We start from the raw sequence: 22035 nt of genomic DNA on the forward strand, positions 1-22035 counted from the left end.
GTCCTGCTGGCTTCACTGGATGCTGAGAAGGCGTTCCACACCCCTGTCCTGCTGGCTTCACTGGATGCTGAGAAGGTGTTCCACACCCCTGTCCTGCTGGCTTCACTGGATGCTGAGAAGGTGTTCCACACCCCTGTCCTGCTGGCTTCACTGGGTTCTGAGAAGGTGTTCCACACCCCTGTCCTGCTGGCTTCACTGGATGCTGAGAAGGCGTTCCACACCCCTGTCCTGCTGGCTTCACTGGATGCTGAGAAGGTGTTCCACACCCCTGTCCTGCTGGCTTCACTGGATGCTGAGAAGGTGTTCCACACCCCTGTCCTGCTGGCTTCACTGGATGCTGAGAAGGTGTTCCACACCCCTGTCCTGCTGGCTTCACTGGGTTCTGAGAAGGCGTTCCACACCCCTGTCCTGCTGGCTTCACTGGATGCTGAGAAGGTGTTCCACACCCCTGTCCTGCTGGCTTCACTGGATGCTGAGAAGGCGTTCCACACCCCTGTCCTGCTGGCTTCACTGGATGCTGAGAAGGCGTTCCACACCCCTGTCCTGCTGGCTTCACTGGATGCTGAGAAGGCGTTCCACACCCCTGTCCTGCTGGCTTCACTGGATGCTGAGAAGGCGTTCCACACCCCTGTCCTGCTGGCTTCACTGAATGCTGAGAAGGTGTTCCACACCCCTGTCCTGTTGGCTTCACTGGATGCTGAGAAGGCGTTCCACACCCCTGTCCTGCTGGCTTCACTGGATGCTGAGAAGGCGTTCCACACCCCTGTCCTGCTGGCTTCACTTGATGCTGAGAAGGTGTTCCACACCCCTGTCCTGCTGGCTTCACTGGATGCTGAGAAGGCGTTCCACACCCCTGTCCTGCTGGCTTCACTGGATGCTGAGAAGGTGTTCCACACCCCTGTCCTGCTGGCTTCACTGGATGCTGAGAAGGCGTTCCACACCCCTGTCCTGCTGGCTTCACTGGATGCTGAGAAGGCGTTCCACACCCCTGTCCTGCTGGCTTCACTGGATGGTGAGAAGGTGTTCCACACCCCTGTCCTGCTGGCTTCACTGGGTTCTGAGAAGGCGTTCCACACCCCTGTCCTGCTGGCTTCACTGGATGCTGAGAAGGTGTTCCACACCCCTGTCCTGCTGGCTTCACTGGATGCTGAGAAGGCGTTCCACACCCCTGTCCTGCTGGCTTCACTGGATGCTGAGAAGGTGTTCCACACCCCTGTCCTGCTGGCTTCACTGGGTTCTGAGAAGGCGTTCCACACCCCTGTCCTGCTGGCTTCACTGGATGCTGAGAAGGTGTTCCACACCCCTGTCCTGCTGGCTTCACTGGATGCTGAGAAGGTGTGCCACACCCCTGTCCTGCTGGCTTCACTGGATGCTGAGAAGGTGTTCCACACCCCTGTCCTGCTGGCTTCACTGGATGCTGAGAAGGCGTTTGACAGGATGGAGTGGAGCTTTCTGTTTTCAGTCTTAGAAAAGTTCAATATGGGCCCAAATTGTATTAAATGGATCAAATCACTATACACTCATCCAAATGCCATGGTGACTACTAATGGACTGAACTCTGACAGATTCCCTCTGTAACGGGGCACAAGACAAGGGTGCTCGCTGTCCCCCCTGCTCTACTTGTTGGGGGCGGAGCCTCTGGCAGAGCTGATAAGGAGCAATCCAAGTATTATGGGTGTTTCTGCAGGCGGCCTGCAGCACAAGATTTCGCTTTATGAGGATGATGTCTTGCTCTACATATCCAACCCTGAGCGATCCATCCCTCTCATTTTAGACACAATTGCTCAGTATGGCAAGTTTTCAGGTTATAAGATCAATTTTAACAAATCCACTGTCTGCCCTCTCAATATTACACTCACCAGCTCTATGAAGACACTATGTCCTTTCCAATGGAAAACACAGGGGTTTCAATACCTCGGGATCTTCATAACACCAGATCTGAATAGCCTTTTCAAGGGAAATTATCTTCCACTCCTGGATCGAATCAAGAACGATCTCCAAACCTGGATCTCCCTACCAATTAGCTTAGTAGGAAGAATTCATGTCATCCGTATGAACGTCCTCCCTAGACTGAACTACTTATTTCAGATGCTCCCATGCTATCTCCCAGTTTCCTTTTTCAAAACAACTAACCAAAGCATCACCAAATTTATATGGGGCAATAAAAAACCTAGGATCAAGTTTTCCACTCTATCGAAACCTGAATCTAAGGGTGGTCTTGCCCTTCCCTCCCTTCAATTGTACTACTGGTCTGCCCAAATCCGCAACATGCTAACATGGATCAAAAACAGACAAGAGTCAACGTGGATTCAGATAGAAGCCCAATCCTGTGGTTCATTGCCCTTAAGCTCAATTATATTCATTAATAACTTTAGTGAAGTGGGCAACATAGCCAAAACCTTTGTGATTTATAGCACCCTACTAGCGTGGAGGGACTGTAAGAAATACCTGGGCATTTCCTCCCAAATATGTTCTCACTCGCCTATAGTAGGCAACCCAGACTTGCCAAAAGCCCTGAGGGATGCCAACTTTAATCTTTGGCATACTCTAGGAATCAGGACCTTTTCAGACCTATTTCATCAGAAAACCACTACACTGAAATCCTTTCAAGAGCTCTGCACTGAGTTCGATGTGACATGATCCCATTTTTTTTAAATATCTTAAAATTAGACATGTAATTTCCTCATTTACCTCCAAGAGGAGGTTTAGAACTCAGTTGAATGAAGTTGAAACCCTTCTTGTCACAGCACAATCCATTAAAGGCAAAATATCTTACATCTATAGACTCCTTTCTGAGAAAGGACTATCTGACTATCAGTGATGAGTTATGGGCGGAGGTTTGCAACAGGGTATACTGCACCTCTACTAATGTAAAAATGAAAGAATCTAATTACACATTTTTGTACAAATGTTATTATGCTCCTTTGAGACTCCATAGAATGAAAACAGATATGTCTCCTAACTGTAAAAGATGTACCTCTGAAAGTGGAACCTATATGCATGTATTTTGGAGCTGTAGAGAGATTGCCAGATTCTGGCAGGATGAGTACAACCCCAAGAACACCATCCCAACCGTGAAGCATGGAGGTGGAAACATCTTTCTTTGGGGATGCTTTTCTGCAAAGGGGACAGGACGACTGCACCGTATTGAGGGGAGGATGGATGGGGCCATGTATCGCGAGATCTTGGCCAACAACCTCCTTCCCTCAGTAAGAGCATTGAAGATGGGTCGTGGCTGGGTCTTCCAGCATGACAATGACCCGAAACACACAGCCAGGGCAACTAAGGAGTAGCTCCATAAGAAGCATCTCAAGGTCCTGGAGTGGCCTAGCCAGTCTCCAGACCTGAACCCAATAGAAAATATTTGGAGGGAGCTGAAAGTCCGTATTGCCCAGCGACAGCCCCGAAACCTGAAGGTTCTGGAGAAGATCTGTATGGAGGAGTATTGTTCTCCCCACTGTAGGTGTTCCTTTTGTCCAGGTGGGAAGGGCAGTGTGGAGTGCGATTGAGATTGCGTCATCTGTGTATCTGTTGGGGTGGTATGCAAATTGGAGTGAGTCTAGGATTTCTGGCATGATGGTGTTGATGTGAGCCATGACCTTTCAAAGCATTTCTAAGCACTTCATGTGGCTACCGACGTGAGTGCTACGGGCGGTAATCATTTAGGCAGGTTACCCTCGCTTCCTTGGGCACAGGGACTATGGTGGTCTGTTTGAAGCATATATTACAGACTCTGCCAGGGAGAAGTTGAAAATGTCTGTGAAGACATTTGCCACTTGGTCCGCGCATGCTTTGAGTACAAGTCCTGGTAATCTGGCCCCGTGGCTTTGTGAATGTTGACCTGTTTAAAGGTCTTGCCACATCGACTACGGAGAATGTGATCACACAGTCTTCCGGAACAGCTGGCGCTCTCATGTATGCTACAGTGTTTCTTGCCTCAAAGCGAGCATAAAAGGCATTTAGCTCGTCTGGTAGGCTTGCGTCACTGGGAAGCTCGCAGCTGAGTTTCCCTTTGTAGTCCGTAATACCTTTCAAGCCCTGTCACAGCCGACTAGCGTCAGAGCCGGTGTAGTAAGATTCAAGGAGGTGACCAAGTATCTGATGGTCACTCTGACAGAGCTCAAGAGTTCTGCTATGGAGATGGGAGAACCTTCCAGAAGGACAACCATCTCTGCAGCACTCCACCAAACAGGCCTTTATGGTTGAGTGGCCAGACAGAAGCCACTCCTCAGTAAAAGGCACACGACAGCCCGGTTGGCGTTTGCCAAAATGCACCTAAAGGACTCTCAGACCATTACAAACAAGATTCTCTGGTCTGATGAAACCAAGATTGCATTATTTGTCCTGAATGCCAAGAGCCACGTCTGGAGGAAACCTGGCACCAACCCACTGTGAAGCATGGTGGTGGCAGCATCATGCTGTGAGAATGTTTTTCAGAGGCAGAGATTGAAAGACTAGTCAGGATCTAGGTAAATATGAACAGAGAAAAGTAAAGAAGATCCTTGATGAAAACCTGCTCCAGAGCATTCATGACCTCAGACTGGGGTGAAGGGTCACCTTCCAACAGGACAATGACCCTAAACACACAACCAAGCCAACGCAGGAGTGGCTTCAGGACAAGTCTCTGAATGTTCTTGATTGGCCCATTCAGAGCCCGGATCGAACATCTCTGGAGAGACCTAAAAATAGCTGTGCAACAACGCTCCCCATCCAACCTGACAAAGCTTGAGAGGATCTGCAGAGAAGAATGGGAGAAACTCCTCAAAAACAGATGTGTCAAGCTTTTAGCATCATACCCAAGAAGACTCGAGACTGTAATTGCTGCCAAAGGGGCTTCAACAAAGTACTGAGTAAAGAGTCTGAATATTTATGGAAATGTGGTATTTCAGTAGTTGTTTTTTTAAAAATAAATTTGCAAAAATCTATAGACACTTGTTTTTGCTTTGTCATTGTGGGGTATTGTGTGTAGATTGATGAGGGGAAAAATATTTCATCTATTTTTAAATAAGGCTGTAACATTACAAAATGTGTAAAAAGTCAAGGGGTCTGAATGCTTTCCGAATGCACTGTATATATAAAGTTGAAGTCGGAAGTGTACATACACCTTAGCCAAATATATTTAAACTCAGTTTTTCACAATTCCTCACATTTAAGCCTAGTAAAAATCCCCCACCTTATTTTAAGAATGTGAAATGTCAGAATAATGGTAGAGACAATTATTTATTTCAGCTTTTATTTCTTTCATCACATTCCCAGTGGTTCAGAAGTTTACATACACTCAATTAGTATTTGGTAGCATTGCCTTTAAATTGTTTAACTTGGGTCAAACGTTTCGGGTAGCCTTCCACAAGCTTCCCACAATAAGTTGGGTGAATTTTGGCCCATTCCTCCTGACAGAGCTGGTGTAACTGAGTCAGGTTTGTAGGCCTTCTTGCTTGCACATGCTTTTTCAGTTCTGCCCACAAATTTTCTAATGGATTGAGGTCAGGGGTTTGGGATGGCCACTCCAATACCTTAACTTTGTTGTCCTTAAGCCATTTTACCACAGCTTTGGAAGTATGCTTGGAGTCATTGTCTATTTGGAAGACTCATTTGCAACCAAGCTTTAACTGATGTCTTGAGATGTTGCTTCAATATATACACATACTTTTCCATCCTCATGATGCCATCTATTATGTTAAGTGCACCAGTCCCTCCTGCAGCAAAGCACCCCCACAACATGATGCTACCACCCCCGTGCTTCACGGTTGGGGTGGTGTTCTTTGGCTTGCAAGCCTCCCCCTTTTTCCTCCAAACATAACAATGGTCATTATGGCCAAACAGTTCTATTTTTGTTTCATCAGACCACAGGACATTTCTCCTAAAAGTACAACTTTTGTCCCCATGTGCAGTTGCAAACCGTAGTCTGGCTTTTTTATGACGGTTTTGGAGCAGTGGCTTCTTCCTTGCTGAGCGGCCTTTCAGGTTATGTCGATATAAGACTTGTTTTACTGTGGATACAGATACTTTTGTACCTGTTTCCTCCAGCATCTTCACAAGGTCCTTTGCTGTTGTTCTGGGATTGATTTGCACTTTTCGCACCAAAGTAAGTTTATCTCTAGGAGACTCTAGGTCTCCTTCCTGAGCGGTATGTCGGCTGCATGGTCCCATGGTGTTTATACTTGCGTACTATTGTTTGTACAGATGAACGTGGTACCTTCAGGCGTTTGTAAATTGCTCCCAAGGATGAACCAGACTTTTTTTTTTTCTGAGGTCTTGGCTGATTTCTTTGGATTTTCCCATGATGTCAGCAAATAGGCACTGAGTTTGAAGGTAGGCCTTAAAATACATCCACATGTACACCTCCAATTTACTCAAATGATGTCAATTAGCCTATCAGAAGCTTCTAAAGCCATGACATAATTTTCTATATTTTTCCAAGCTGTTTCAAGGCACAGTCAACTTAGTTTATGTAAACGTCTAACTCACTGGAATTGTGATACAGTTAATTAGAAGTGAAATAATCTGTCTGTAAACAATTGTTGGAAAAATTACTTGTGTCATGCACAAAGTGAATGTCCTAACTGACTTGCCAAAACTATAGTTTGTTAACAAGAAATTTGTGGAGAGGTGAAAAACTAGTTTTAATAACTCCAACCTAAGTGTATGTAAACTTACGACTTCAACTGTATATAGTCTGGACACACCTACTCATTCAAGGGGTTTTCTTTAGTTGCACTATTTTCTACATTGTAGTATTATAGCGAAGACATCAAAACTATGAAATAACACATATGGAAACATGTAGTAACCAAAAATGTTAAGCAAATCAAAATAGATTTTAGATTTTAGATTCTTCAAAGTAGCCACCCTTTTCCTTGATGACAGCTTTGCACACTCTTGGTATTCTCTCAACCAACTTCACCTGGAATGCTTTTCCAACAGTCTTGAAGGAGTTCCCACATATGCTGAGCACTTTTCCTTCACTCTGCGGTCCAACTGATTCCATTTAATCTCAATTGGGTTGAAGTTGGGTGATTGTGGAGGCCAGGTCATCTGATGCAGCACTCCATCACTCTCCTTCTTGGTCAAATAGCCCTTACACAGCCTGAAGGCGTGTTGGGTCATTGTCCTGTTGAAAAACAAATGATAGTCCCACTAACCGCAAACTCCTCTGAACAGTTGAGATGATGAGATGAGATGTGTCTGTTACTTGAATTCTGTGAAGCTTTTATTTGGGCTGCAATTTCTGAGGTAAAGTTAACTCTAATTAACTTTTCCTCAGCAGCAGAGGTAATTCTGGGTCTTCCTTTCCTGTGGCGGTCCTCATGAGAGCCAGTTTCATCATTGTGCTTAATGGTTTTTGCAACTGCACTTGAAGAAACTTTCAAAGTTCTTGACATTTTCCGGATTGACTGATCTTCGTGTCTTGAAATAATTATGGACTGTCGTTTCTCTTTGCTTATTTGAGCTGTTCTTGCCATAATATGGACTTGGTCTTTTAGCAAATAAAATTATCTTCTGTATACCACCCCTACCTTGTCACAACACAAGTGATTAGGCTCAAACGCATTAAAAAGGAAAGACATTACACAAATTAACTTTTGACAAGGCACACCTGTTCATTGAAATGCATTCCAGGTGACTACCTCATGAAGAAGCTGGTTGATAGAATGCCAAGAGTGTGCAAAGCTGTCATCAAGGCAAAAGGTGGCTACATTGAAGAATCTCAAATATAAAATATATTTTGATTTGTTTAACACTTTTTTGGTTACTTTATGATTCCATGTGTTACAGTGGGGCAAAAAAGTATTTAGTCAGCCACCAATTGTGCAAGTTCTCCCACTTAAAAAGATGAGAGAGGCCTGTAATTTTCATCATAAGTACACTTCAACTATGACAGACAAAATGAGAAAAAACAATCTGAAAATCACATTGTAGGATTTTTAATGAATTTATTTGCAAATTATGGTGGAAAATAAGTATTTGGTCACCTACAAACAAGCAAGATTTCTGGCTCTCACAGACCTGTAACTTCTTCTTTAAGAGGCTCCTCTGTCCTCCACTCGTTACCTGTGTTAATGGCACCTGTTTGAACTTGTTATCAGTATAAAGGACACCTGTCCACAACCTCAAACAGTCACACTCCAAACTCCACTATGGCCAAGACCAAAGAGCTGTCAAAGGACACCAGAAAAAAAATTGTAGACCTGTACCAGGCTGGGAAGACTGAATCTGCAATAGGTAAGCAGCTTGGTTTGAAGAAATCAACTGTGGGAGCAATTATTAGGAAATGGAAGACATACAAGACCACTGATAATGTCCCTCGATCTGGGGCTCCATGCAAGATCTCACCCTGTGGGGTCAAAATGATCACAAGAACGGTGAGCAAAAATCCCAGAACCACACGGGGGGACCTAGTGAATGACCTGCAGAGAGCTGGGACCAAAGTAACAAAGCCTACCATCAGTAACACACTACGCCGCCAGGGACTCAAATCCTGCAGTGCCAGACGTGCCCCCCTGCTTAAGCCAGTACATGTCCAGGCCCGTCTGAAGTTTGCTAGAGAGCATTTGGATGATCCAGAAGAAGATTGGGAGAATGTCATATGGTCAGATGAAACCAAAATATAACTTTTTGGTAAAAACTCAACTCGTCGTGTTTGGAGGACAAAGAATGCTGAGTTGCATCCAAAAAACACCATACCTACTGTGAAGCATGGGGGTGGAAACATCATGCTTTGGGGCTGTTTTTCTGCAAAGGGACCAGGACGACTGATCCGTGTAAAGGAAAGAATGAATGGGGCCATGTATCGTGAGATTTTGAGTGAAAACCTCCTTCCATCAGCAAGGGCATTGAAGATGAAACGTGGCTGGGTCTTTCAGCATGACAATGATCCCAAACACACCGCCCGGTCAACGAAGGAGTGGCTTCGTAAGAAGCATTTCAAGGTCCTGGAGTGGCCTAGCCAGTCTCCAGATCTCAACCCCATAGAAAATCTTTGGAGGGAGTTGAAAGTCTGTGTTGCCCAGCAACAGCCCCAAAACATCACTGCTCTAGAGGAGATCTGCATGGAGGAATGGGACAAAATACCAGCAACAGTGTGTGAAAACCTTGTGAAGACTTACAGAAAACGTTTGACCTCTGCCATTGCCAACAAAGGGTATATAACAAATTATTGAGATAAACTTTTGTTATTGACCAAATACTTATTTTTCACCATAATTTGCAAATAAATTCATTAAAAATCCTACAATGTGATTTTCTGGATTTTTTTTATTCTCATTTTGTCTGTCATAGTTGAAGTGTACCTATGATTAAAATTACAGGCCTCTCTCATCTTTTTAAGTGGGAGAACTTGCACAATTGGTGGCTGACTAAATACTTTTTTGCCCCACTGTATATACATTTCAGTTAAAAATACAATGAACAAAACATAGATCACATATAGCCTCTCTCTGATATGCATGCTTACCTTGCATTTCCGCATAATTTTGCACCTTTTGGGAAAGTGGTCCAGGCCCTCCACTACCCTCTGTACGAGCCTCGTTAGGCTATGGTCCCTGCTGTTTTATACCGGTGACCTGTAGGCCAATCAATATGAACTTGAGCCACAAAAATGCATTATTTCATCATTGGTACATGCATAGGCTAGTTTGGATTTAGAAAGATGATAGCTTCTTGCTCCAGGTAATTAGCTTTTATATCGTTTATTGCAATGAAGCACATTACAGCAGATACAGAAGCTTCCACATAAAACACAAGCTATAAAAAAAAATGATGGATGGTCAGAGAAAGACTTGAAAATTACATGTTTTTTCTCTTAGTAATGTAGTAAAAATTACACTATATTAACATGTATAACGTTTATTACCACACCTATAAGGAATGTCTGTCTTATTTTGAGTTTGATCAAATGGCTGTGTCCTCAAATGTCTAACATCTGATTGTTTTCTACGGACACTGATTGAACATTATGGACAAAGAGTACTACAATGGGAACATAAATAATTAGGCTACATGTACTCAGATCTCACTCTGTTACACAACGAAATAGCCATCATAGACTCTCTCTCCATCGTTTAAAAAAAAATCACATTGTATGAGATCACTTGACTATATCATAGGCCTACGATGTGCGTTTTTAAAACACAACTAACAACGATTTCTATTCTTCAGAATCTTACAAATCAATTAAATAGTTTACAATCATTTCACAATATCACAAAATGGTTAAATAGCTTATTATGTACATAATTTTCATAATTACAATAGACAATAGCTGTTGATTAAAACTAGTTTAAATTAAATAAATAGGCATGTAGGCCTTCAGCTATTATATAGCAAACTAATCATGTTAAATGTAAACGTCGCCTAAATTTTCCCAGTAGGCCTATGCGCTACAAGCCGAAATGTTTTAATCGTTCGTCAATACGTCAATATTGGTCCAAGACAGGGTGTGCATTACAACTGATCGGCCTATTAGTTGGATATTATCAGTTGCATATAAAGATAGATTAATCTAAATAGAACACATTTTTCCCCCCCGTTTTGTGGTTGTTTAACTGTGTGGATAGAAACTATAGTAACCAATGTCCTTAACGCAATTTTTCTCACACTCTCTTGGAGGCAAGATCTCCGATTTCAACGGGGACACTGTTTCCGAAACCGGTGTGGCAGACGGTGAAATTCTTCTCCGTTTAGCTTGCTCAAAGATACCAGAATCACTTGAATCAATCGACTTGATTGAAGACGGCGTCTCTATCCAGCTGGATTCGGATAAGTCTTTTGATTTTGCCTCGTTAGACCCTCCGATGGGTGACCTTTCTGTTGGGATGGTGTCCGCGTTATCAACCAGGTAGTTGGACGTGCCTGTTCTGCCAACAGAATTTGTTGGCCAGCAAGAGAGCACAGAGCTAGACTTACTGCAGTACTGGGGTGGTGTGTGTGTGCCCCAGCCGGAAGGGTCGGCATAGTAACCTAGAGGTCTGTTTGAGCACCCTGTAGTGGGCAGTGGAAGTGTCTTTACTCCAGCTGCTGCATAGGACAGCAGGGTGGCCGCGTTACCGGCAAAATCAGCAGCCGCGGCAGCATCGTATGGCGAGGCGGCAAAGTCCAGTCGGTTATTGGCAGGGTTGACAAACCATCGCTGCGGGGATGCAACTGTGGGCTCTTCGGTTTGTTGCGGGGATAGCAAGCTGTTACTAAGTGGGACGCTGCGGTCGGTGCCAGGTCCAGTCCCTACGCCAGGGTGAAAGCGAGATTTGGCATAACTGCTGACAAATTGGTCCTGTAGGAAAGAACCAGCCATGGCATATCTCGCACCAGGCATGATCTGAGAGCGAGGCGAGTCACCCGGTGATGGTGTTAACCGGTCAATGTCGCAACCTGTGTAGACACTGAAAAGACGAGGAAGAAACAGACAAACAAATTATGAATCACCATGGGCTAAGGTTGTCACTGCCAATGTGATGTGCAAGAATGGAACAAACTTTGTTCATGACTCATTTGATAAAAATGCTGAATAAACTATGTTTTTGGAGAGGGAACATCAAGCAAATAAATGTAAAAAAAATGTCGTGATAAAATTGTCACCATTTTATAATGTGCTAATTATATTGGATTGTATAAAGGCCTACTCCAAAATATAATGCTTACCCACTGGGTACAGACGTCAATTAAACTTCAAGTCCACGTTGGTTCAACGTAATTTCGATGAAATACATGGAAACAACGTTGATTGAACGTGTGTGCCTAGTGGGTATGATCAAATGTGTCCCCATTGACATTCAATAACATTTTAATTTTGATCAACGATGACACAAAATAATGTTTTCCTGCCAGTTAAATGTATTTACATTTCAATTGAACACGAGCAAAAAAAATATGAGGTAGCCTATGCTACACTCCATGTACATAAACTCTATAATTTGTATTGCCTCGGAGAGAAGAGGAACCAAACGAATCAAACTGTTTCATAACGAGAAGGGATCAAGAACAAATAATAAATGGCAAATAGTCTTACGTGTCATAGTTGTCCCGAAATCCTTTAGCAAATGGATTGTGGTCAATTTTTAGCTGGGTAATCTGCACACAAAAACAAGTATGAAGATTTAGGAATAGTTGCATGTAGTTGTTTATTCCTAATTACGTTGCAAATCCGAATATGACAAACGCATTGTGTCTTTCGATAGGCAACAATACTAGAATACTTAACGAATGGAATTATCATCAATCAGATTCTCTTACATCGGTATTCTGGTAAGCTGTGACTGCGATGAACTGTGTTTCTGGGAAGGTGAACGTCTGTACTCTTCCAGGTTGGCTGGAGTCCTCGGTTCCGTCTTCGTTGACTTCCACCACATGGAGCCTGGGCTGGTACTTGTGAAGCGATTGTAGAACTACCATCTGGAAGTAGACAAGTAAGGAATAGATTCCATGACCACTGTCAATTTCGACCTACATTTGGAGCCAATAAGCCATGATGTAGGCTAAATGACTCAAACTGAAGACAGGGTATGGCTTTCGTTTTTTATGACATTTTATGAAAACTATTATTTGGACTTTTGATGGTGATGTATCATTGGAGAAAGACCTAATAAATAGTGTGTAATAACTGCATAAGGTGTGCGCAACAAACTCTCTCCATGCACACCGCTCAAGAGTTAATTCAGGGTCTTTCAAAGTCTCTGATCATATTATTTTACGTTTATAAAACAAGGTCCTAGCTGACCTGTCCGGTGTTGTTTGAGCCTCCTTTATTGTTCGTTAATTTCAGCTTCCCAAATGAGATTTCTTGGCGCATCCAGTGCGCACCGGTGTTTGGAGAGTCAGGGTGCATGTACACCCTGTTTCCTGTGGAAAACAAAGAAATGACATAGCCTACATTGAAATGCGTTGTTTTTACAAAATATCATACACATCACAATATTGATTTTCAATTACATTAATTCGATGATATCATTTTGTGATTGTATTAGCCCAATGTTGCGTGTTAGCTTGGAACGGCTGAATCAATTTAAGATGATTCTTCTTTTTATAATATAAACTACTCTTAATTATCAATCATTATCATCACTGTATTATTCACAGAGATGTAGAGGAACGTAGGCCTACCTGTGACATTGGTGTCCGCTTTGCCACATGGTACCCACTTGCCACCTTGGAATCGCCAGTGATTTGGATCAGCAAGAATAACATCCACAAATATGTTGTAGTGCGCCGTCGGATCCAGACCAGAAATGTTGAAACTCAAAAAGGGGAACATTCGTCTGCAGGTAATAATTAAAAATATGTAAATAATGTTTGGTCAAGATCGATGTAAATGTCCTGCATAATAGACCCTGTCCAACATTTGGTGATTTACCCAATTTGAAAGTATTACTGCAACAATTCAAGAAAAACATAGTCAGTTAATTTTTTTAATTTGTAATTTATAATAAAGGCAATATATTGAACGAATTACAATTGCAATGCCCTTCCTTATTTTAAACAAATCGGACGCACGCATACTTCACAAGCTATACCAAACTTGTGATTAAAATTAATGTAGCTGAGAATACCTACCGTCCTTGTTTGGTGATTATCATCTCTGTTTGATGTCTGTGAAACTTCAGCCACAGGGCCCTGTTGCACAGATACACCTGCGCTTTCCCAGGCAGCAGCCCAGCTTGCGCGGAGGAAAACTGGTAGAACGCCCCTCCTTGATAAGTGTGTCCATACTGTTGTGCGTATGGGTAACCCGCGGTTGGGTAGCCTTGCGGAGAGCTGTTGCTCAGAAGACTATTGTACGCTCCATTAGTGATGACTGGATGGTGGGCCAAATAACGACTCGGACTCCCGATAGAAAAAGCCGGGTGCGCTGGTCCATGTTGACTCGGATAGGGGAACATAGTACTTGGAGTTGCTGAGACTGACTGTGGTTGGCTAGATTGCGAAAGGGTATACCTTTCTCCTGTAGATCCATCGAAATTATGACGAATTTCAGAGACTCCGTGGAGATCAGGAGAGAGTTTACCTCTCTGGACGTCCCCTGATGCGTCCTTGGAGTCGGGGAAATTGTCGGCCTCTGACTGGTTCGTCATCCCCCTGGAATTTTTTTTCAGAGTTGAACTTCTCTCCAGGTTGTCACTAGCAGATATAATAGGATGGTCGTGCAAGGATAGCTCAGATCCATCGGAGCTTGGGTAGCCACTGCCCACATTCAGACATTTCTTGGAGAGCCCACTAGTGCAATTCTCGAGCTGCATAGCTCTCAACACTATTAACGCAAACTATATGGAATCGGAAGCTTTTGTTCACTCCTAACTCTATATAAGACACGCAAAAAAATCGCCGTCCTATGTTTTCAGTCACCTTGAGTAAGAGCAAGTGAGCCAATTGACACTATCCTGCAATCAGGAAGGTTTTGCTATTCATCACTCTTCATGCATTGCTAATGAAACAACTATTGCTATTGGTTAGCTCAAGACAATAATTTAATTAGACAGCTCTTAATTAGGATAATCATGAGGGCTTTGCCCATAAACCCAATTTGCTTTCAGAGACAATCAGCCAGTCCTTATTTGATAACATTTTACTTTATGTGATATATTTGTGTAGATATCACACCAATGTTAATTGTTTATTATCTTAATGATGCATTGCCACATGCTCATATAAATATCAACAAAAATAGGCCGGAATCATAGTTACGTTTTTCCCCTGTATATTTCGACATTATTATGGGAAATATGCGTTATTTACCTATTCATCTGGTAAGAGTGGCAAAGTATGTCTACCGGAGAAACAAAAATATATTATGAACATACCAAAGGTGACAAGCAATGACAGGCAGTGCACTTCATGCTTTAAAATGTTTGTGATAGCGTGAAATGATGCCGTTCCTCTGAAATGTGTTTATGAGTCTCAAGGCAGATAAATATTTCATTATACTGGTCCAAAGTTATGAATCAGAGCACTTATAACAATGAGTGAGTGAGTGCAATGACAAATAAAATAAAAAACACCATCAAAATCAGCAAGAATGGGGGAAAAAACACCAATAAAATAACGTTATGAAAGTAATTTTGAAATTTCCGAATTTTAACAAATGTATAAAATATTTTTGTTCAATGATGTTATAATTATTATTAAAAGAGTCGACTCTTGAGTTTCATTGTTTGATTAGCAGTTATAGGCCTAATTAATAATACACAGGGAAAAAAGGGAAAATCTGATATTCCTCTAAAAATATTTCTGCATTAAAGGTCGATTTCATCTAATCATTTTGACTGTTTTTCCGTATGAGAGCTTCATTGATGTGCATGGGCAGTGTGACAGCGTCATTGGATAAAATCCAACCTGAACGTTGTGGTCCAGACTGAGCCAAGACGATGCTGTGTCTTGCTTTGCAAGGCTGGCAAAACTCCAACTACTTACTTATTGACTGAAATACATTATAGGTTATCCAAATGTGAGATGTAGACCAATATTTTGTATTTAAATGTCGCTTTGGAAACTCAGGCGATTAATAATTTTTTGAAGAGGATAAATAAATAAAAAACGTTAAAGCTCCATATCAACACTGGTATTTGTTTGCTGTTTGGCTGACATAATTTCCTCCTCAACAGCTAGATTTAGAGAACTCAACTCAGTAACCATCATGTGCAGTGTTCACATTTGTGTATTAATCTTAAACATTAAGTTATCTATTTAGGAGATTTTGAGCCGTTCTGGCCCGTTTCCGACTGACATTTTTGTGTACAGAGCACTCGGTGAGTGACGCAACATCAATTGCCGTGCACTCCGTGAAAGCTCTGGTTGTCCCGCTTCGCATGACGCTCTCTGCTCTCGTCTGAGATACAGTATGTGAAATCTCACACCATGATAAATATTTGCATAGAGAGCGACATGTCACATTTTCTGGCCTATCCAGACAAAGGATCGACTTCCTCTGGCGGTGACCCTTGCATCTCCGTTTACAATAAGGCATATGAGGGATTTGAAATGGAGAGCCTGGCAATTGCAGAAAAAGCAGCACCATCTAGCTTGGATATAGTCAATTGGATTTAGAGCACTAAATATGCAAAACTACAACATCATTTTGTAGAATTGAAACAATTCCACTTTCTCTTCGTCACAGAGGGATGAAATCACATAGTGCTTAAAGCTGAAGTTATAATGAGTTAGCAGGCATTTGAATGCTGGAGCGGCTGGTAGTTTAGTGGTTAGAGCGTTGGGCTAGTAACCGAAAGGTCGCTGGATCATAATTCCCGAGATTACAAGGTAAACAAAACCTGTCGTTCTTCCCCTGAACAAGGCAGTTAACCGACTGTTCCCTGGTAGGCCGTCATTGTAAATAAGAATTTGTTCTTAATTGACTTGCCTAGCTAGTTAAAATTTGATTTAAAAAAATGGCGTCTGGGGTTGCTGGACAGATCATTTTATGTCATCAATTCAATTAAATGGGGACAATTTTGTACAGTCACTAAGTATGAACATATTTATTTTACTGTTATAAGAAAGATTAAATAAGTCGTTTATAATTTGATTGTTACTATATTTTGAAACCACTTAATTCATTTCAAGCCCACTTTTGTAGAAAAGGTAAAAAATTATATGTGTTTTCATATTTTCATCATATTTTTTATACTGTGTATAAAGCTTTTGTCCTCAAAAGTGAGCAATATAACTATTTTTACTAGAAAGGTGCAATTTTAATATTTCTGGCAGTATAAGCATTACATTTAAGTCATTTAGCAGACACTCTTATCCAGGGCAACTTGCAGGAGCTTTGCTCAAGGGCACATCAACAGATTTACAGTTGAAGTCGGAAGTTTACATACACCTTAGCCAAATACATTTAAACTCATTTTTTTTTTTTTTTTTTTACAATTCCTGACATTTAATCCTAGTAAACATTCCCTGTTTTAGGTCAGTTAGGATCACCACTTTATTTTAAGAATGTGAAATGTCAAAATAAGAGTAGAGAATGATTTATTTCAGCTTTTATTTATTTCATCACATTCCCAGTGGGTCAGAAGTTTACATACACTCAAGTAGTATTTGGTAGCATTGCCTTTAAATTGTTTAACTTTTTGGGTAGCCTTCCACAAGCTTCCCACAATAAGTTAGGTGCATTTTGGCCCAATCCTCCTGACAGAGCTGGTGTAACTGAATCAGGTTTGTAGGCCTCCTTGCTCGCACATGCTTTTTCTGTTCTGCCCACAATTTTTCTATGGGATTGAGGTCAGGGCTTTGTGATGGCCACTCCAATACCTTGACTTTGTTGTCCTTAAGCCATTTTGCCAGAACTTTGGAAGTATGCTTGGGGTCATTGTCCATTTGGAAGTTCCATTTGCGACCAAGCTTTAACTTAACTGATGTCTTGAAGTGCAGCAAAGCACCCAAACAACATGATGCTGCCACCCCTGTGCTTCACGGTTGGGATGGTGTTCTTCGACTTGCAAGCCTCCCCCTTTTTCCTCCTAACATAACGATGGTCATTATGGCCAAACAGTTCTATTTTTGTTTCATCAGACCAGAGGACATTTCTCCAAAAAGTACGATCTTTGTCCCCATGAGCAGTTGCAAACCGTAGTCTGTCTTTTTTATGGCGGTTTTGGAGCAGTGGCTTCTTCCTTGCTGAGCGGCCTTTCAGGTTATGTCGATATAGGACTTGTTTTACAATGGATAAAGATACTTTTGTACCCCTTTCCTCCAGCATCTTCACAAGGTCCTTTGCTGTTGTTCTGGGATTGATTTGCATTTCTCATTTCTCCACAGGTACACCTCCAATTGACTCAAATTATGTCAATTAGCCTATCAGAAGCTTCTAAAGCAATGACAGTATTTTCTATAATTTTCTAAGCTGTTTAAAATGCACAGTCAACTTAGTGTATGTAAACTTCTGACCCACTGGAATTGTGATACAGTGAATTATAAATGAAATTATAAATGAAATAATCCGTCTGTAAACAATTGTTGGAAAAATTACTTGTGTCATGCACAAAGTAGTTGTCCTAACCGACTTGCCAAAACTATAGTTTGTTAACAAGAAATTTGTGAAGTGGTTTAAAAACAATCTAAGTGTACGTAAACTTCCGACTTCAACTGTATCACCTAGTCGGCTCAGCTACGGGCCCAACATTCCCAACCTCTTGGCTACCTGCCGCCCATAACTAGGTATTGTTTATGGCCCATGATAAATAATTACTTTTGTGTATGTCTATTTAGGTGTAAATGTACATTTTGACATTACATTTAACTCAAAGGGATCAGCACAACCAACTGATAACATTTTTTTAGTGCTGGGTGATCCCAGCGTCTCTATCACGATGGTACAGTTTAGCTTTTGGTAGGTCCTTGGTAGTCTTGAAGTCCTAGCAAATTCAGCAAATGCATTTCTCTTCTCTCTTACATGATAGGTGGGGAAACACAATGTGAACAATCAGAAGGAGTGCTGTGGAGCTGCATGGTTCAATACCATTGCTACAGGCCAAGGCAGTTGACTAGTGATAGTGAGAGGATGAGCTACTAATAACTGAAATGGCGTATTGGCGGCAATCAATAAAGTTTGACTGAAGTAAATTAAACAGAATACTTTTGAATTATACAACTTCCCTGTTTTCTTCAGTCATCAACATTATATTTCAGGGGGAAAACAGCCAAGCTTGAAATAAAGCATAAAGCATCAGTATACTGAACACACATAAATGTTGTATTCTGTTTCAATAAAGTTGCATAAAGTGTGTGTTAGAACCTTAAACAAGCCAAATTGAATGGTGCAGAAGAAGCCCCCATCTCTGATAGTGGGGTTTCCAGTAGAGGCTAGAGGCTTTGTATTCTAATGAAGAGCTGCGCATCTATGAAGCTAACAAGAGAGGTCATTACAGCAGGGCAATAGGGTCCAGGATCCTATTCCTGTGAAACGTACAAGCATGGGCTTGCCCGTGCCTCTAACCAGGAACTGGCGCAGGTCTTCTCTTCCTCATTACAGGATTATGGTTAACTTCCATCACTGATCTTTAAAGGACAATTCCACCCCAAAATATTTTGGTATTTGTTTCATTCATCCATTGTTGACATAGTCCCGAAATGTTTTGCTTGTCAACAATCAAGTTTTCAAGATATGTAACTTTCAAAATACAGAAATCATCCCTGTATGATGCATTTTGCATCATGTGATGCAAAACACCGCATTATATGATCCAAAATGTATCATAAGGGGATGCATAGAAAAAATAGTGCCGGAGGAGATGGCTGCTGTTTTACGGGCTCCTAACCAATTGTGCTATTTTGTGGGGGTTTTTGCGTTGTTTGTAACTTATTTTGTACATAATGGTTCTGACACCGTTTCTTATGACCGAAAAGAGCTTCTGGATATCAGAACAGCGATTACTCACCTCGAACTGGACAAAGATTTTTTCTTTAACAAGTTGGACACGAAGGATTTACTCCAGATACCCGACCAGGCCCAAATCCCCGCCATTCACATGAAGAGAAGACGCCGATACAGGAATTTGCCAATACGAGAATTCTGTCGGCGAGTGGGTAACCCGCTTCTACCATCCATCCTATTGGCCAACATGCAATCATTGGAGAATAAACTGGATGAGCTCCATTAAAGACTATCCTACCAACGGGGCATTAGAAACTGTAATATCTTATGTTTCACCGAGTCGTGGCTGAAAGACGACATGGATAATATACAGTTGGCTATTTTTTCCATGCATCGGCAAGACAGAACAGCTGCATCCGGTAAGACAAGGGGTGGCAGTCTATGTCGATTTGTCAATAACAACTGGTGTGCAAAATCAAATATTAAGGAAGTCTTGAAGTTGTGCTCGCCTGAGCTAGAGTATCTCATGATAAGCTGTAAACCACACTATTTACCAAGATAGTTTTCATCTATATTTTTCATAGCTGTCTATTTACCCACCACAAACCGATGCTGGCACTAAGACCGCACTCAACGAGCTGTATAAAGCCATAAGCAAACAAGAAAATGCTCATCCAGAGGAGGCGCTCCTAGTGGCCTGGGACTTTAATGCAGGGAAACTTAAATTTGTTTTACCTCATTTTACCAGCATGTTACATGTGCAACAAGAGAAAACAATTCTACACCACCTTTACTCCACACACAGAGACACGTACAAGCTCTCCTTCGCCCTCCATTTGGAAAATCTGACCATAATTCTATCCTCCTGATTCCTGTTTACAAGCAAAAACTAAAGCAGGAAGTACCAGTGACTCGCTCAATACAGAAGTTGTCAGATGACACAGATGCTGAGCTGGCATCGAGGAGTATGCCACATCAGTCATCGGCTTCAGCAATAAGTGCATCAATGACGTTGTCCCCACAGTGACCATACGTACATAAGCCATGGATTACAGGCAACATCCACACTGATCTAAAGGGTAGAGCTGCCGCTTTCAAGGAGCGAGACTCTAACTCGGATGCTTATAAGAAATCCCGCTGTGCCCTGAGACAAACCATCAAACAGGCAAAGTGTAAATACATGACTAATATTGAATCCTACTACACCGGTCAGCGGATGTGGCAGAGCTTGCAAACTATTACAAACTACAAAGGGAAGCCCAGCCAAGTGTTCCCCAGTGACACAAGCCTACCAGACGTGCTAAATGACTTCTATGCACGCTTTAAGGCGAGCAACACTGAAGAATGCATACGATCACCAGCTATTCTGGACGACTGTGTGATCATGCTCGCCGTAGCCAATGTGAATAAGACCTTTAAACAGGTGTCAGAAAATAAATTACAAGATTATGTTATAATACTATTATTGCATCAAATGGTTGTTTATGCAACAGAATAGATGGTTCTTATAACTCTATTGTTTCTGTGTGAACGGAAAGTGGGCCTCTGGGAGATGTAACACTGACTGTAGATTTACAATGGATTGGTGATAAAGACAACATTCCATAGCATTTGTCTGTGTGCCTGACTGGAAGGTACCAGGGAGAGATGGCTCAGGGCCAGACCCTAGTTTCTACACAATGAGAAGTATTTACAGCAGATGCTTTTTGCTGTGAATTATTAGTATCTTCCATACGAATCTTAACTTTGTGACCCATTCCATACATCTGTTGTTTGTCATGCAAATCCAGGAAGATGAACTTTGCTATAAAATGCTGTGGCTCAAATCCGCTCTTTGGGCTTCTCAACTAATCACCTACGAGTGGGTTGTCGACAAGATTCATTATTTCAATAATTAATCAATGTTATTAATACGTTTTAAATGAAGTAATATCCTGATTGGTGATTGACGTTGTCTCTCCTCATTATTGATTAGAATTTCCATGACACAGGTCAACATTCACAAGGCCAGACAGATTACCAGGATGTGTACTCCGAGCATGCGCTAACCAACTGTCAAGTATCTCAACTGACATTTTCAACCTGTCCCTGGCCGAGTCTGTAATACTTTGTAATGTTTTAAGCAAACCACCATAGTCCCTGTGCCGAAGAACACCAAGCCCCCATGTGTTAAGGGCAGGCAACAACACATCTGCCACGCTGATCCTCAACACGGGGACCCCTCAGGGGTGCATGCTTAGTCCCCTCCTGTACTCCCTGTTTACCCATGTCTGTGTAGTCAAGCACGACTCCCAACATCGCCATTAAGTTTACAGACAGCACAATGATGGTAGGCCTGATCACCGACAATGCTGTGACAGCCCATAGGGAGGAGGTCAGATACCTGGAAGTGTGGTGCCAGGACAGCAACCTCTCTCTCAATGTGATCAAGACAAAGGAGATGATCGTGGACTACAGGAAAAGGAGGGTCGAGCACGCCCACATTCTGGAGCAGGTTAAGAGCTTCAAGTTCCTTGGTGTCCACATCACCAACAAACTATCATGGTCCAAACACAGCAGGACAGTCGTGAAGAGGGCACGACAACACCTATTCCCCCTCAGGAGACTAAAAATATTTGACATGGGTCCCCAGATCCTCAAAAAGTTATACAGCTGCACCTTCAACAGCATCCTGGTTGCATCACCGCCTAGTATGGCAACTACTAGGCCTCTATCCGCAAGGCGCTACAGAGGGT

The 22035-nt window shown here is 42.2% G+C and overlaps 1 protein-coding gene across 1 annotated transcript; it reads right to left on the minus strand.

Moving 5' to 3' along the window:
• Positions 1-10419: 10419 nt before the first annotated feature.
• On the minus strand, positions 10420-14228 carry LOC139380286 (T-box brain protein 1-like). Its single transcript, XM_071122856.1, has 6 exons — positions 13546-14228; positions 13096-13250; positions 12713-12834; positions 12229-12387; positions 12005-12066; positions 10420-11378 (listed from the first exon to the last, which is right to left on the minus strand). The coding sequence occupies exons 1-6, from the start codon at positions 14226-14228 to the stop codon at positions 10541-10543; spliced, it is 2019 nt and encodes a 672-aa protein (XP_070978957.1). The 3' UTR covers positions 10420-10540.
• Between the last annotated feature and the right edge of the window lie 7807 nt (positions 14229-22035).

Source organism: Oncorhynchus clarkii, chromosome 22 (assembly GCF_045791955.1).
Source record: "Oncorhynchus clarkii lewisi isolate Uvic-CL-2024 chromosome 22, UVic_Ocla_1.0, whole genome shotgun sequence".
Lineage (NCBI taxonomy): Eukaryota > Metazoa > Chordata > Actinopteri > Salmoniformes > Salmonidae > Oncorhynchus > Oncorhynchus clarkii.